The sequence below is a fragment of the Ascaphus truei genome, chromosome 3 (genome assembly GCF_040206685.1).
Source record: "Ascaphus truei isolate aAscTru1 chromosome 3, aAscTru1.hap1, whole genome shotgun sequence".
Classification (NCBI taxonomy): domain Eukaryota; kingdom Metazoa; phylum Chordata; class Amphibia; order Anura; family Ascaphidae; genus Ascaphus; species Ascaphus truei.
The window spans coordinates 411,874,437-411,891,231 of record NC_134485.1 but is presented as its reverse complement, the minus strand read 5'-3'; the positions used below and the strand labels follow the sequence as shown (position 1 = coordinate 411,891,231).

At 45.1% G+C, this 16,795-nt stretch overlaps 1 protein-coding gene across 3 annotated transcripts in view; it reads right to left on the bottom strand.

Moving 5' to 3' along the window:
* Positions 1-16,795, bottom strand: part of RSF1 (remodeling and spacing factor 1) — a 51,340-nt gene that overhangs the window by 20,807 nt on the left and 13,738 nt on the right. For 2 of the 3 annotated variants that reach the window (XM_075592626.1, XM_075592627.1), the window contains exons 2-6: positions 8,366-8,457; positions 7,091-7,183; positions 4,723-4,928; positions 1,900-2,042; positions 1-1,103 (exon numbers count right to left, since the gene is read on the bottom strand). The exon at positions 1-1,103 is cut by the window's left edge. In XM_075592626.1, the coding sequence (XP_075448741.1) occupies positions 1-1,103; positions 1,900-2,042; positions 4,723-4,928; positions 7,091-7,183; positions 8,366-8,457 (1,637 nt within the window). Of the gene's footprint in view, positions 1,104-1,899; positions 2,043-4,722; positions 4,929-7,085; positions 7,184-8,365; positions 8,458-16,795 lie in introns of those variants that run through there. The other variant, XM_075592629.1, reaches the window with a different exon arrangement.

Here is a 16,795-nt window from a genome sequence, read left to right as displayed (position 1 = left end):
TGCTGCTGTCTGTGGTTCTCCCTTCGTTTCCCAGCTTTCTTCTAAACATGATTTCCCTGGTTTATCTAGCACAGTAGGCTCCTTACATGACTTTGTGCTGCCTTCATCTTTACGTGAAGGTTCCTGGACTGGAGTCTGCCTTTGTTTGCTGGAGTCAGAAGCCTTGTTTTTTTTCACCTCTTCTCCGTCCTTCGTATCCACACTCGTTTTCTTCAAGGCAACGTCACTTGGCTCTTCCTTTGATAGTGTTTTCTGGTTAGATTTTTCAATAGATGGAGAAACTCGATCATTTCCAAGACTAGTAACACTTTTCTCCAAATGGTCAGTGCTCACAGTTTTGCTGTTCTCTTTCGCCACATGTAGGCTTTTAATGACACCAGAGTTTCTCTTCTCACCTAATACGCCATTTTCCTCCTTGGCTGAGCCAACAATGGCTTCCCTTATTTTGCTAGTATTATTTTCCACTTGATCAAACTTTGCCTTGTGGGTCGTTTTCCCGTTGTTAACTTCGCCATTTACTAGCTGTTTCCCGTCAGGACCTGTGATGAAACCTACAGCAATCTTCACACCGTCATCTTCCGGTTTCCCCTCTTCTTTTAGCAACACTTCTTTTGTGGGGGTAACGGATTTGCACAGCGATGCTTTAACTGGACTATCAAAATCATCCGTTAGCTTAAGTTCACGTTTTTTCAGGGGAATTTTAGCCTGCTGGTCATTCTTCATTTTTTCAGTTTCCCCCACAGATTTTTCCACGTGATCTTCAGCACGTTTGACAATAACAGAAATCTCCGTCCTTTCTGGTTCATGTGATTGTATTTTATCAGAGCTGCCTTTTGCTTCTTGTGCATCAGCTTTATCTTCTTTGACCTCTACTTTTACAGGCTCCACATTTTCCTTAAAAGAGTCACTTTCTTTGGCAGTGTGCTGTTCCATGTCCGAGGGAGGCTCGGTCTTTATTTGAAGAGGAATCTGTGCAGGCTCCTCTTCCATTTTCAGGCTGTTGCTCTGCTCCTCCCCTGGGCAGGGGCTTGTAGGCTTATTCAGCCCATCTGCCTGTTCTCCTGCCTTCTCCTCCTTTAAGTGACCATCCGCTATGGCTCCCTCTAAGAAAAAAATAAAGCGATGTACAAGAAAATAACCAAATATTGCCAAGTGGATTATTTTTTGCTTTTTGCTCCTGACAAACATTACACTTTAAATTTGACCTAAAGCGACATACACACACCCCACACATAAATATAATTGTACTAAGGATGACAGTCACTGATCATGGCAAAATAGTGTTACTTTTTCCAACTAGACAATGTTCCGATTTATTTTATTCCTGTTTAACTTATTTTCTTGTAAAATTATTTTTAATACAGTTTATATTTAAAGGTTAATATTAATCCTAATATTGCTAATAAGTAATAATCTAAGTTTATAGGATTTCATTACCTTGTCTACTAGGAGAGCCTCAACAGAACAGCTTTGGTGGCAATGCTTTTAATCACGCTCTGCTTCCACAAGTTGAGCCCCACAATGCCTTCTGCAGAACTATGCAAAGGATTCTGGGATGCAACTTCAGGAAGCAAAACGGGGATTCACAGCTCTGCCACCAACGCACTCAAGGATGTTTCCAGAGCTTCTCGCCCCTAACTTTTTACTTCTCATGGATGAGCCCTGCTCTTCCAGCGCGGTACATTATATGTAGTCATAATAAGCCCCAGCCGCGGACAGTCTAAAGCTTGATACATGAAGCACAAGGAAGGATAAGCAACTTTCCTATATTCACAAGGAGCTGCTCCTGTGATTCAATCCAAATGATCCCACTTCACCATGCGATTCTTGCTTTATATGCAAACAAACTTCACAGAATAAAAGCTATTAAAACGGTTTAAAAAATAAATAAAACCATACCCTCGCTTTCTTTTTTGATTTCTTCGTCCTCTGGGTTGGGACTTTCGCGAGAAGAGCTTTCCTGCGGCTCAGATTTCTTCAGCAACGCTGGGTCTATTTGTGCTTTCAGCAGCTCCAAAGTCTCCGCAAACTCATTCCTACTCCTGCATTGGGACAAAAGAAAGTGAAATCTCCCCCAAAAAACAGATCTTTGTTCCAGTAGGAAAAAAATAATTAGCAGAAATGAAAGCCAAAATAATTGGATACAAGCAAATAATGAATCAGTGAGAAACTAGCTTAAAGAGGCACTTCATGGGACAGCATATAAATAAAACAAAAAAAAAGTTTTAATTTATGCATCCCGATTACTTTAAAAAAAAAAATAATTATCGAAGCTGCCGATCGATTAATTCTCCTGTGATCGACACGCAAATATATTGCTTCCCAGGATTCACTAAATTGGCTGCCTTAGGCCGAGTGTATATTGCCCGCGACGGCACCCCTAGCAAAAGTTGTATTTCACTTTGCGGAGGCGTCACGTCGCGCTTACTATAAGCGCATGCGGTGGCGACAATGCATTTGTTTTCGTGCGACGTCAAAAAAACTCCCTCATGACTCTTACCTGCGGCGGGGTCTGGCGGCTTGGTGCGGCCTTCTCTCCTGCTAATTGTACTGTCCCCCCTTCAGGTCCTGTAAAAATGGCCGTGCATCGTCAAATGACGCCGCGTTGGCATGACAACGGGACGCGGTGACAGGTCGTGTCCCGTTGCAACACAGTGTCATTTGATGCCGCGCGGCCATTTTTACAGGACCTGAAGGGGAGACCGTACAATTTGCAGGGGAAGACAGAGTGCTGGGAGACGCCGCCGTAAGTAAGCACTCGACAGCGGCCCAAATGCACTCGCCACAGGCAAGTGAGCGAGTGCATTTGTCAAGCCCTGGTTATGTACACCACGGCAGAAGATAAAAACGGTCTTTTTAAAAAGTTGTAGACACGCAAAATAATATTTATTGCATTAATATCTTGTTTTTCATCGCGACTACATATTTTACAGTGAAATTCTCCAAGGTGTAGTCTATTTCAGAAAGGTTAATTCAAATATTTTCCTAGGTTAGGTTTAACTGGTAATGGACCAAGTACAGTATAAAGTAAAAAATGTTGTAGATATAATTGTGAGGTTCAGTATGAATCATTTCAGTGCCAGCTGCTTGTGGCCTTGAGCACTTTGACAAACTGAATTATGCCTGAAAAAAAAAATTGACTAAGTAGAGAGCTGCAAACACAGACATCGCCAGAATATTTTCTATTTATTTAAGAGTTGACAGGTTTATCTCACACATACACTATTCTTTGCATTTAATGTCACAATAGGTAAAAATAAACATGCAAACATGTGCAAATATTTCCCTCTCCGCTTTTGTTCTGCACTTTCTGCATTGCGATGATTGGCTGATGTTAGCTGGTGATCTGATTGATCTTGCTTTGAAAGTACAGATGCCAACTACGATCTATGCAGCCATTCGCTTTGTGGTAGATTTCCTTATCACAAGTCCCAAGAAAGCGGAGAAGTGAGAATAAACACAGCAGCTACATCACAAGGGGAGAGGAACTCTTACTCAAGTTGCAAAAACGTCAACTGCGGAGCGACAGATCAGATTTCTTGTTCGACCTGGAAAATGTCTGTTTTGGCTATGTACATCGCAGCTGTATTGTGTAGTAGTAAACAGAAACCCATGTAAACACTTAATAGATAAGACTTTTCAGCCTCTAGTGGAAACATGTACACTACATTTGAAAGCATTATACTAAATACGGGAATTTTGATGTTGGACTATGAAATATCGAATATCCAATTCTGTCAATATATGTTTATACAGAAAGGAAACCTTTTGTAAATCTAAGTATCCACTGAAGGGGGACAGCAGCTGTGGAGCCAAGAATGACCCGACACGGAAATTGAACATGTCTGAGTCGGCTTCACGGCAGTCACTTACACTGAATTTCTTCCACACGAGCAAGGGAAAAAGACCACCATTTATTTCTATTATTATTGTATTTATTATGCCACGCATGTGGTGAGAGCAAGCAGCCATCGTTTCGTTTTTGTAATAATTAGTTGGCATTCATTTAAGCCTGGCATTGCTTACATTTTTGTTGTGTTTTTAACCACGGGCCTAAAATAATACATTTTTAGATTAGTGAGGTCAGTCATTATTTCTAATCCCCAGTTTATGCAGACATACCACTGCATCTGCTCTTAGGCTGCGGTCCCAGTGTGCACTGTAGCACGCGCGCCCGGCGCTTCACCGCGATCTGTGGTCTTGGGAGAGATTGGGACGGGAGGGGGCATGGTGGGGTTTTTGCAGGGGTGTGGGCATGACCTCACGTGGCTGGTTCACCCTCATTGGCTGAGGCGGGGGCGTGCCCATGCCTCCGTCGCAAGTTCCAAATACAATTTTTTTGTATTTGTGAAAACTTGCAGGACAGTGCGGCTGCCAAATGCTCGCCGAGGCAGGTACTGGGCCCGGTCTGATTGGGGGGCGGTGCTTGTGCGCTGCAGAATACACTGGGACCGCAGCCTTACTTTTGTTTTTTCTCGTCTCCTGTTTCTGTCTTTGACATTGTGTCTCACATAGTTTAATTCCTCTTTATTTTTTTATATGATTCATTTCCATGTTTTTTCCCCCTCCAATGTGTTTTTAAAAAAATTTTTTTTGAACAACCTCGCCTGAACTCTTCATTTTACACATGATTCCATACCTCCTACAGCAGGACATGACCCTTTGAAGGAATGCAGTATACCACCAATTAGTTGGGTAGATGAGGACCTGTGCCAAGCCTACCTGACAATGCACTTCCACGTGGACCCATCTTGGTCATCCTGTTCTTCCAGGTATACGCGGATGTTGTGATCTTGATCCAGCTGAAACCAGTACATCAAGCCATCCTTATCCCGCCCGATGGGTTGGAGGCGCATGTCATCACCATCCTCCTCATTAATGGCGTTCTTAAACTTCAGATTGTCATCAAACTGGCACTCACACAGGTGCTACAAACACGAAAATATGGTTAAATGTGCAGTGCTTCCCCCTCTCAAAAGAAATTTAATCGTTCTTCAAAATTTTTAGGGTTCTGCCTTTCCAATTTCCATAAAAATAAATAAATAAATCAAACAAGTATTTAATTATCAAGACATTTCTCATTTCCAGAACAGGAAATGGCAGGAATTTTAAAAAGTAGTTAAGACCACATATTTTCTAACATGTCTTGTTATTGCGAGAGATGGGGTGTGCAAACTGGGTGGTGCGATATTTTCTGGCGGAGAGGGGGGTGGGGGGTCGGGTGGCGCTTACACAGTCCCCGCGCTCTTCCCCTCAACATTTAAATTAAATTGCTGGCGCATTTGAAACTCCCGGTTACCTGCTCTCAGCCGGCTTCTGGCGACACGTTGCCATGACAACGCAACGGCAAATAATGCCGCTGATGCCGGAGAGAAGGTAAGAGGGGGGAGCAAAGAAAAAGTTTGCGCTAGAGCATAGAAATAAAATAATTGCATAAAAACAAATATATATCCTACCAACAAACTAAAGAAAAACAAAGCTATTTCCATAAGAGCAACACCATTTAATTTGAGTAAATAAGCTGATCTTCTATAGCTCCGCCTCGAACTCTCAGAAGCAGACCTTGAGCCTACAATCCAATCAAACACCTACAAAGCCTGATAACAGGAAGCAAAAGGTCCAAAACATTGTCTCCATGTAATATAATCCCTAAAAAGGCAAACAAACCCACAAGATAGGAACAAGAATCAGACTTTTTTTTGCCGTGTCCGTAATGATGGCGGTCTCTTGTTGTTGGATTTCTAACTTGTGACGCGTGATCTTAGGAAAGTTTATAACTTGCCGGAAAATCAGTGGAGTTTCTTCAAGGGATAGGTTTAATATTTATGCTCCAAGTATTCTCTTACATAACCCTAAACCAAGCCATACAACATAACTAAGGCGTCGGATTGAGTTGCGATACCAGTTTTTTTCTCAGGGCACTGGAAAACTGCCAGTCATCACAGGAAAAGCCAACCAGTAAAGTGACAAGCAGAGTAGGACATTAGGCAGAAAAATGGTATTGGGATGATTGGAAAGAAACAAGGACAATTGTATGCTCTAAAGAAACGTTATATGGGCACCCAAAGGGTTAAGCAAGGCTCGTTATCCACAGAGCCGTCTGACATTTCTAATGCTTATTTCAGAATTAAAGACCGAACCATACCACAAAAGGCTACATGGCAAAGAAATATTACATATTTTCATTTTTAGTCAATAAATAAGGCAAGCTCAGCCAATAAACAGCCATTTTTAAGCATCAAAGTATTTACAGGAACTTTTAGTGTATGTCCTCAAAAACAAGCGCCAACATGCATCATTTTAACGGGACAGTCCAACTAAGCGTCAAACATTTGTTTGAAAAAAAGAAAAACCTTATCAGTGCAACTAGCTTTCTTATGAAAAATTCAATCACTTATGGGTTTTACTTATTTGTATCTTGTCAAAAATAAATGGATTCAAGCAGATCAGCTACTTGTGTTTATCTGTTTAACTTGCGCTGGCTTCATAACTGCTTTGCTAACAAAAGACCAGAGAAAAATAAATAAATGTGGCTTTTCAGGACTGGCAAACTGTTTTCTCATCAAAAGATAGTGTAAGCTCTCCAAACCATTTAACCTATAAAACATGGCACTGTGCCTAGATTCACTTGTCCTAGGTGGAAACCTTCAATACTACATTCCCAAAGCCTGTAAAACATTGAGTAACCCTTCTAATTGATACATTCTCCAAAAATACTTTGGTTTACTAGAATCCCAGTTTCTGTTTATTCATTCAAAAGGATTGATTCGTTGTATATGGCCAACTAAAAATCTGAAGAAGAAAGAGCACTATTGGGATTTCACCACCACAATCCGGCATAATTATAGAACTGACACAGTGAGACAACCTCAGAATTCCTTAAAGTCAACTCGGTTATTAGGAATAAGTAGGGCTTCAACAAACATCTACTGCTGGCCCAATGGACAACAAAAAGGTTTATGAGTCCCTCACTGCACCAAAACATTGCAACAGCCAAAAGGATTAGAACTGTTTTTTTACAAATGATGTTGAAGTCTTAAATTGTATATACCCAAAAGTCAGTAAAAGAAATGTATAGTACATACATTACCTTCAGCAATCCCACTTTGCACTCCACACTCATCTCAAGGTATCCCTTCTTCTCCATCTCCCAGGCCCATGTGCTGTTGAAATCTTGACAAATCTGTTGAACAAAAATGTTACTGGATCAGAAGAAAACTATAATAAAGATTAATTATTTGCTGCATACTACATAAAACCGTTCTTTAAAAAAACAACATATCCATCTTTATATATTGTGCACGTGTGGACACTAAAGCTGCAGTTCAAGCAATATCCTGCATGTGTTTTTTCTAAATAAATCAGTTCTGTAGTAAGAAAAAATACTTTTAGAATTTTCTGTTAAAAAAATTAAAAAAAAATCTTTGAAAGACCAATTTTCTTGTATTCTATTTTAACAAGCATGCTTGTTCCTATAGCAACCATTTACATTCCCCATATTTAAAGATGTCGCCAAACTTTGCCGAATAATAGACGAAAAACGAATTGACCGGCAGCTATGCAGTTCTTTAGGTAAGTAGAGATTGCCCACATGAAACTATTGAAGTAAAAAAAAAAAAAACCACGGGAGCTTGAACTGCAGCTTTAAAAATGAATGTGAAAGCCAAGGAGATTGTTTGCTTCCCGAAGTGGAGCACCACAATGCCGTTATTAGTTCTGTACAATACCATACGGGACATGGCTTCTCGAAGCAAAGCGCTGATTGACAGCTCCGCAGAGAGGTTCTGCAGCAGCTGCGGTCATTTCACTCCACAAGTCACTCCCAATTTCCCGTATGTAGTAAACCTCTGAGACCTAGCACCAAGTGTTACCATCAATTCGGGTTTTCACCTTCTATTAAAGGCTAACCCGTACACTTTTTGCAATTAAATTTAATTTTTTTAAATTATATTTATATATTTATTTATCTTATCTTCTCTGGCAGCAGCACCTCCTCCTGCAAAGTCCAGCCAACATGGCGCTGTCTTGCCAGGACGTGACGTCTTATGGCGCCACGTGACGTCCCATTGTCATGGCAACACGACACCATTTGACGTCGCGGAACCATGTTGATGGCACCCTGCAGGGGGAGATGCCGATACTCGGAGATTTCACAGGTAAACCCGTAGACCGGAGATACGTGGCCGAAACCCGTAGTCTCTGGGTCTAACCTAGAGTGGTGGCAACCCCACAGTCAACCCTTTTAGAATTATTTGGGAGGAAGAAAGTGTGTGGACCAAAAAGAACAAGTTTATAAAAATAGAAGCAATATGTATTGTACCATACATCATATTTGCATACAAAAAACATAACATAAGTACTTTACCCTGACTAAGTATTTTTCCCATCTGTCAATTGTGACCGACTTCCCAATTTTCCGCATAAGTTTCAAGTGGAGCTCCACCAATGACTTTGCAACTAGAGAGGGAGAAAAAAAAATGGATATGAGCAAATATAAAACAATTTTCTGCTCTATAATGCATTTCCTTGTATGTGCTCTATAACACATTTCCTTGTATTCATGGCCTATCTTGCTTCAGCAACTGCACTAAAAATAAACAGACAGCAATGTAGTACAGAATACCACTGTACGAGATACCTTATCCAACCATGAAAAACCCAATGGGCCCGATAGCCTGCGAAATAGAATAATCTTGCTGGACAATCTACGCAATATCACTCAGCACAGGTAACAACTGCGATTCGGCAAGACTGGAAGACGCTGTGGACATGTGCTACTGCTGTCAGAGCAACCTTCACTTGTCCAGTGTGTAGGAAGGTGGGAAGATGTGCCCAAGTTCATTGACAGGGCTGAAAAAAAAACTAGGCCGAAAGAGGAGTTTCCCAGGACCAGTGAGGGGCCGCCTTTCCTAAAGGCAACTCAAACTGATGCCATCTCTTCTCGAGCTCCTCCATCCACCTTTTTATCTCAAGCAATTATCCACTGATGGCAAGGCACCCCCAGCCATCACAGTGCCTGTCAGCGAGCCATCTGATTTCTAAGTCAGCTCTTCAAACTGGGAATTGATCCTGATTTGGCTCTGGCTCTTCTATTGTCAGGAATCCGCTCCTGGGTTTGGCTGGTGCCCATCCATCCAGAGCTTTGCAGGTTCCAGACAAACTATTGCCTGCTTTTGCAAATCACCTGCCTCTTGCTGCCTCCTGTGCAGCTCTGGCCTGATTGGCCTCCTGTGCTATTTAGTTCCTGCCCCGCCCTCAGGAAGTTGCTGGACATAGACTTTGCAATCCATGTTGCAAGTAACTGTGCTTGTCACGGACTCTGTTTGGCCTCCTTGTGCCTTGTCTCCTGCTCCTAGACCCTGCATCCCAACGCCTTATCGCAAAGCAGCCCCGGCGCTGCTTTCCTTGTTCCTGGCAGACTTCGCCTTCGCCGTGCTGAAGCGGCTACGCTGGTTTCCCCAGTGTTTCCTGTGGCGTGTCTGCACCCCTGGTTCCTGTGGCCTCCTTCCTGTTCTGTTACTGTTCCCTCCTTCCAGAAACCCTGCCACGCCAAAGCTTCTTGTTCCTGTGAATCCTGGCCTTTACCCTGACGCGCTGAAGCGTCTTCACTGAAGTGCTTCACCCAAGATTGCCTGTTGATGACCTCGGCTTGTTTCCTCGACCACCGCTCCTGTGCCGCCTGCCTTGACCCCTGCCTGGATAACGTTAACCCTGCTTTCTCCAATCCTGACCTGGCTATGCCTGACCATGGAATCCGCACTCCGGACCTGACTCCATGGCTTAAGGTCGTGACTCCCCACCTCAGCCGCGGACTCCCTACCGCGGTCCGGTACCAGTTTGTGGCGAGCACGATCGTTACATCTATATACCGATATTTTGAGAAGTTGAGAATTTTTTGCAGCAAAATGGCAAAAAAAGTGAGAAAAATAAAACTTTAAGACTGCCAAAGATACTCAAATATCCTGAAGAAACCGCAAAAATGTTTGTGAACAGCAGTTTTTAAATATCTGGTTACAACTATTGCAAAGTTTAAATTACTTGTATTTACAAATTGCTGTAAACAAGCTAGTCACCTAGATTTAACCCCTTAGTCACCCAAAAAGGTGTCAAGTCTGTCTTTTTACACAAATATGGAATTTGAAAATAAAAAATTATATATCAAAAAGAAATATTACTGTATGCTCATTTGCATGTCTTAGACAGGTCTGCAACCCTGTCTTTCACCATTATCACCCAGCACAGCTTCCACTGCAAGGGATTCTGGGAAATGACATGCAAATGAGCACACAGTGCCACCTTTTGCTTCAAAACCATATAAATGGTCCCCTATAAGCTTATGCTTACTGCATTTCACAGCTTTTGAGCATAGCCTGGGTTAATATGCATAGCCAGTAAACCCACCTACACAGACAGACGTTTCGACCTTAATGGGTCTCAGTGTAAGGTTGGCTATACTGGCTTTGCAAAATGAAGCATGGTACAGGTTTCACTACACTTAGTTAAGTTATGGTGGGAGACATTTTAGGCACTTTCATTATGGAAAGCGGAGAGTACGTATCTGATCAGCATTCATTTCTACGGACTCAGGGAAAATAAAAACAATTTCTTCCAGTACATAGAAAGTAAACTTAATTTTTGGGATTACGGAGTTTAAGGAAGTCCGTTACATGTACGTATCTCTTTATTTGTATAGCGCAAACAATGTACATAGCGCTTAACAGCAGTAATACACGTGACAAAACAATACAATAAGCGCGTCAGACAAAATAGGTAAAGAAGTCCCTGCCCCGAAGAGCTGACAATCTAAGTGAGAAGTAGGAAAAATTTAAAGACAGTAGGGTAAAAAAATGTTTTGCCCATAACACTGAAGTTCCCCTTTAAATTCCTACCTATTGCTATTATTCATCCTTACTCATTGAAGATTACACATGGTTTAAGTTTTCACTGACAACTAATTTACAAAACTGTGACTGATATTAAGACACTACCAATTAGGTTGCATTGTATGTCCAAAGGCCGCGATTATATTGCATGCAACTGCGCAAACAAAATACAGGACCTCTATCAGGCTGGCCATAGTGCGCGCGACAATGTTGAAGCGACAAATAATTTTCGCGCAACGGCCACGTCACGTGAGCGGTTCAGCCAATGAGGGCGAACCAGCCTGGTGACGTCGCGGCTGTGCCTCCCCATCAGAATACACGGATCGCTAAGGCAACAGGCACGCGTGACTCCTTTACAAGATTTAAATACACCACATCAACTGCCTTACCTGGTCTAAACTCCTACTTGCCACCTCAAAGAAACTAATAAGGTTAGTTTGGCATGACCTAGTCTTCATAAATCCATTCGGACTATTACTAATAATTGTTCTCTTACTGTAGGTATTCCTGAATACTAACCCATACTAAACCTCCAAGTTGCTTCCCCACTATTGACGTCAGGCTTACAGGTCTGTAATTCGCCGGGTGTGATCTAGCTCCCTTTTTAAATATAGGCACCACGTCGGCTTTACGTCAATCTTGTGGTACTCAGCCTGTGGAAATTGAGTCCTTGAATAAGAAGTGTAATAGTTTGGCTATTACTTAATTTAGCTCCTCAAAAAAGGAGCAATCCATGCGGGTGAATTTTTTGGTGAACTTTTTTTTTTATATATAGAAGTAGAGTACAACCCCATTCATTTCAGCTGTGGGGACCCTCTGCTTCCAGAGATAGATACCTCAGAAGTAGGTGCCGGTAACAGCTCCAGCTCAGCAAATAGGGTTTTAAAGTTTAAAGCTCCCGCGTCATAAGGGCCAAAAGGAAGCCCGCACAGATGACATCATGTGTCATTTTTTTTTTTTTTTTTTTAAAGAGTAGGCCTAGGTTCCTCCTTGAAATTAATTGGCCGTGTTATTATAATATAATGCTATATAATTTAAATTAAGACAGTCGGGTAGAGCCCAGGCCACTGAGAATAGGCACCAGCCCCGGGAGTGAACACAGACAGGGGTCAGTGCAATCAGTCACGTTATGCTACAATTTTAAAGTAAATCTATAATATATAATATATAAAATCGAAAGTTGTGGGGTTGAAATGACATGTGGTGAATCTGATTGGTCCAGCCTCTGGCCAATCAGATTGGTGGCTCTATGACGTCACCCAACTGCCACACACAAGCACACACGCCACCACACACACCACCTCCCGCCCAAACCGCCGCCTCACACCCCTGCGCCTCCCCTCCACACAGCACCACACACCACCTCCCCTCCCTCACCCCGGTGCCTCCCGCCGCAAGGGACCAAGCGGCGGAACGAACGGACGGCCGGGAGGGGGCAGCCCACCCGTACCACCCCCCCTCACCCGTACCACCCCCCCCCCCCCTCACCCGTACCACCCCCCCTCACCCGTAGGGTGCGGCGTCGCACGGGCCTGCGCTGATAAAGCTGAGCGCCGCACGGGACTGCGGCGAGGGGGGGGGGGGGCGGGTCCTGTGCCCGATAAAGCCGAGCGCTGCACGGGACTGAGACGTGTGTGTGTCCCACTCCCCCCTCCTGTCCACTCCCACTCCCCCCTCCTGACCACTGTCCCTCCCCCCCTCCTGACCACTGTCCCCCCTCCTCCTGACCACTGTCCCTCCCCCCCTCCTGACCACTGTCCCTCACCCCTCCTGTCCACTGTCCCTCCCCCCCTCCTGTCCACTGTCCCTCCCCCTCACCCGTACCACCCCACCCCCCCTCACCCGTACCACCCCACCCCCCCCCTCACCCGTACCACCCCACCCCCCTCACCCGTACCACTCCACCCCCCCTCACCCGTACCACCCCACCCCCCCTCACCCGTACCACCCCACCCCCCCTCACCCGTACCACCCCACCCCCCCTCACCCGTACCACCCCACCCCCCCTCACCCGTACCACCCCACCCCCCCTCACCCGTACCACCCCACCCCCCCTCACCCGTACCACCCCACCCCCCCTCACCCGTACCACCCCACCCCCCCTCACCCGTACCACCCCACCCCCCCTCACCCGTACCACCCCACCCCCCCTCACCCGTACCACCCCACCCCCCCTCACCCGTACCACCCCACCCCCCCTCACCCGTACCACCCCACCCCCCCTGTGGGGCCTGCGCCCGATAAAGCTGAGCGCCGCACAGGACTGAGACGCGTGTGTGTGTGTCCCCTCCTGTCCACTGTCCACCCCCTCCTGTCCACTGTCGGCCCCCCCCTCCTGTCCACTGTCGCCCCCCCTCCTGTCCACTGTCGCCCCCCCTCCTGTCCACTGTCGTCCCCGCCCTCCTGTCCACTGTCGTCCCCCCCTTCCTGTCCACTGTCGTCGTCCCCTCTCCTGTCCACTGTCGTCCCCCCTCCTGTCCACTGTCGTCCCCCCCTCCTGTCCACTGTCGTCCCCCCCTCCTGTCCACCGTCGTCCCCCCCTCCTGTCCACCGTCGTCCCCCCCTCCTGTCCACCGTCGTCCCCCCCTCCTGTCCACCGTCGTCCCCCCCTCCTGTCCACCGTCGTCCCCCCCTCCTGTCCACCGTCGTCCCCCCCCCTCCTGTCCACTGTCGCCCCCCCCTCCTGTCCACTGTCGCCCCCCCCCCTCCTGTCCACTGTCGCCCCCCCCCTCCTGTCCACTGTCGCCCCCCCCCCTCCTGTCCACTGTCGCCCCCCCCCTCCTGTCCACTGTCGCCCCCCCCCTCCTGTCCACTGTCGTCCCCCCCCTCCTGTCCACTGTCGTCGTCCCCCCTCCTGTCCACTGTCGTCGTCCCCTCCTGTCCACTGTCGTCGTCCCCTCCTGTCCACTGTCGTCCCCCCCTCCTGTCCACTGTCGTCCCCCCCTCCTGTCCACTGTCGTCCCCCCCTCCTGTCCACTGTCCCTCCCTCCCTCTAGGCGGGGGGGGGGGGGGGGAGAAACGGAGAAAGAGGGGGAGCACAGAAATAGGGGGAGAGGAGTCTCAGCTAGTAACATATAAATGTTTGACTTATAAACAGTACAGCAGCAGCAGCCCTAAGCAAGCCACAGCCCCAGCATGCCTACAACACAATGGCTTAGACTTGAGGCTGCACCCTTATGTATATTCTACTTTCACAATACATTTATTTGCGTTTTGGGATATTTAAAAATCTGAAATCAGTCTGAAGATATCCGGTCATAGAAAATAAGACTAATCTGCGGCAGATTCAACGCTCTGCAAAAATGTTGCCCATCTACTGAGCACATCAATTGTTAGGACTATACTTTTGAGGCATTTCTGACCTGAAACTACAGACACTCCTGTATGTACACTAAAGACAGTCATCTGCAGGTAAATTCACCTCCTCGGCTTCATGCGCCATTCAACAAAGTGCTGATTGTCGGTAATGATATGCAACCAGAACCTCAAGAGCCCATTACAGTGATTGGCAACCTGAGGGGGTGGGGGAAAAGGCAAGCAAGCATGTCAGTGATCCAAGGCGTGTCACGTGTGGACCCTAAAGCGTTTGAAAAGGGCAATATAAAATGTTATGCTGTTTGTTTTATACTGGACCATCTAATTAGGGCACTTCAAAGCTACAGTACACAGGGACCACCAGCCATACTGTACAAGACCACAGGAACAACTGCGAAAAGTAAATCTCAAGACAATGCATTTAGTTTAATGAGGACAGAATTCTCATCGGTAATCCAAAAACTAGGTTGATAATCCCCAATGTAGAGATTCTCAAATCTCCTCAGGGTCCTAACAGAACAATTTTGGGGGGCTACCAGTCAATACACTATTGATGAGAACTCCTGCTGTACTATTTGAAATCATGAAAGCACATTTAATTAAGATACACCATCATGGAGCTGAATGGGCTCATGTAGCATAGGCCACATATGAAGTTACCGTCAACTGCTAGATTAATGTGTCCGAAAAGCAGACCGTTAGCTGTGACTATCAGCCAAAATGAGACCTGTATGCCTTCCTTACAAAGCTGGGGATGTAAAGTCACATACAAATAATGTCCAAATGTCCCTGATTTATACTTATTTGTCAAATTCTTATGAACCCACTTGGATTTGTGTGTTTCTTCATTCGTACTGCCTCACCGAGGAGGTTCCTCTCCCTTCTTCTACACCCAGGGCTCTCCCCAAGGGAAATTAAAGACATTCAGAAGAATAGAACCTCCAACTGTGTTCTACAATGTGCTAGAACCCCAACCTTATTCTGTAAGGTTACTGGTCTGGGTACAAACTAGATCCGCAGATTAACAAATGTTTCATGTCATGTTGTCCAAATTTAAGGTGCAGACCCAAGTAGACCCCAGATATGAAGCCGCTTTTGAATAAATAGTAAAAAAAAAAAAAAAAAAAAAAAAGATCCTCATGAATTACCAGAAATCACGTTGAGAAGGTAGGGCAAAGGTCTTCTCAATTTACTCTCCATGCTATGTCATCTAAGATGCACCCTGCACTTCCTTTAATGAAGAGGAAATCAGCCAGCCTAATGTTTACTTGTAACCCAAGAAAACTGAATGCCAGCTCATAACTATAATACAAAACAGAGCTTGTTTGCCCTTAACTCACTACCGCTTAGTCCATCAGTCGCTCAGAAGATAATTCTGTAGGATAAATGGAATCAGTAAGTACGTAAAACAGGCCACAATCTGATACATCTGTATTCAAAGCAAACGGATCTTCATGCCTCATTTTTTTTTTTTGCACTTCTGGAAACCTATGGAATTGTATTTCACTGTTCAGATAAGTTGTAATATTGCCGAGTAATGTTTGCTTGGTTGGTGCCAGCTTCTGAAAGGTTTCATATATATGTAAACACGTGTAAATATACACACACAAGTTATGTTTTATTGACTCCGACTTCACTCATTTCACTATTTTTAACTCTTCTTTTCTGTAACTGATATCAAAAGTCCTAGTAGATATCGAATTAACTTATCCCAAAGTAGAAAGATTTTGATCAGCAATGCGCTCACTGTATAATTTCAATAGCCAGCACAAGGCAAGAAATTATGATCTCGAAAATCAACAGGGGCTACTAGCGTTGACAGATTTTTTGGCTCAAGCAAAAATTGCTCAAGGAGGGCTGCCACACCTGTTTTTTTTAATATGGACACCATAAAGTAATTTTTTATTCTAGTTTTTGACCCACTCTCTTGGCTGTGCACCATACGCCTACTTTTTGTCTATACACTGTATGCATATGAAATACATGACCAGGGTTGGAAAAATACCTTTAAATCACCAGTCAAGGTAAAAAAGCAACCCGTCCACCGTTCATACCCAAACAGCCCCTCCCCCCATGTTACCCACAAACCTCCCTATAACCCACTTAAACCTCCACAAACTTCACTCTTCTGACCAGAGACCCCACTAAAACCCACACAACCTCTCTCGACCACACAGACCCAGACAACCAAATACAAACCCCTCCCCAAAGACTGAAATCTCGACCCCCAATGCCTTGTGCTTAAAAAGGTGACAAACAGCAGCGGCAGGCACCAGGTATTGTGGGGAGCTAGAACCAAAGTTCTGGCTGTGACAGACAAACTGTCTGCACATACCCTGCCATTTCAGCACGCGGTCCAATGAAAAGAGCAGTCACACCCGAATTGCCACGGGATTCCAGGACAAGGGGATGTTTCCAGTCCTGTACGTGACTACTGCACTTTGGTCAGGGCACATTGTTTTGTTTTCGCCTCTTCACCCAAGGTGAGTATACGCAACTTCCACGGAAATTTGTCTCCACCGTTTGCGGTCTTGGGCTAGACTTGTTAGGTGGTATAACCAGTCTTCATTAAATGTTCTTCGGCTAAGGTTGAAAGG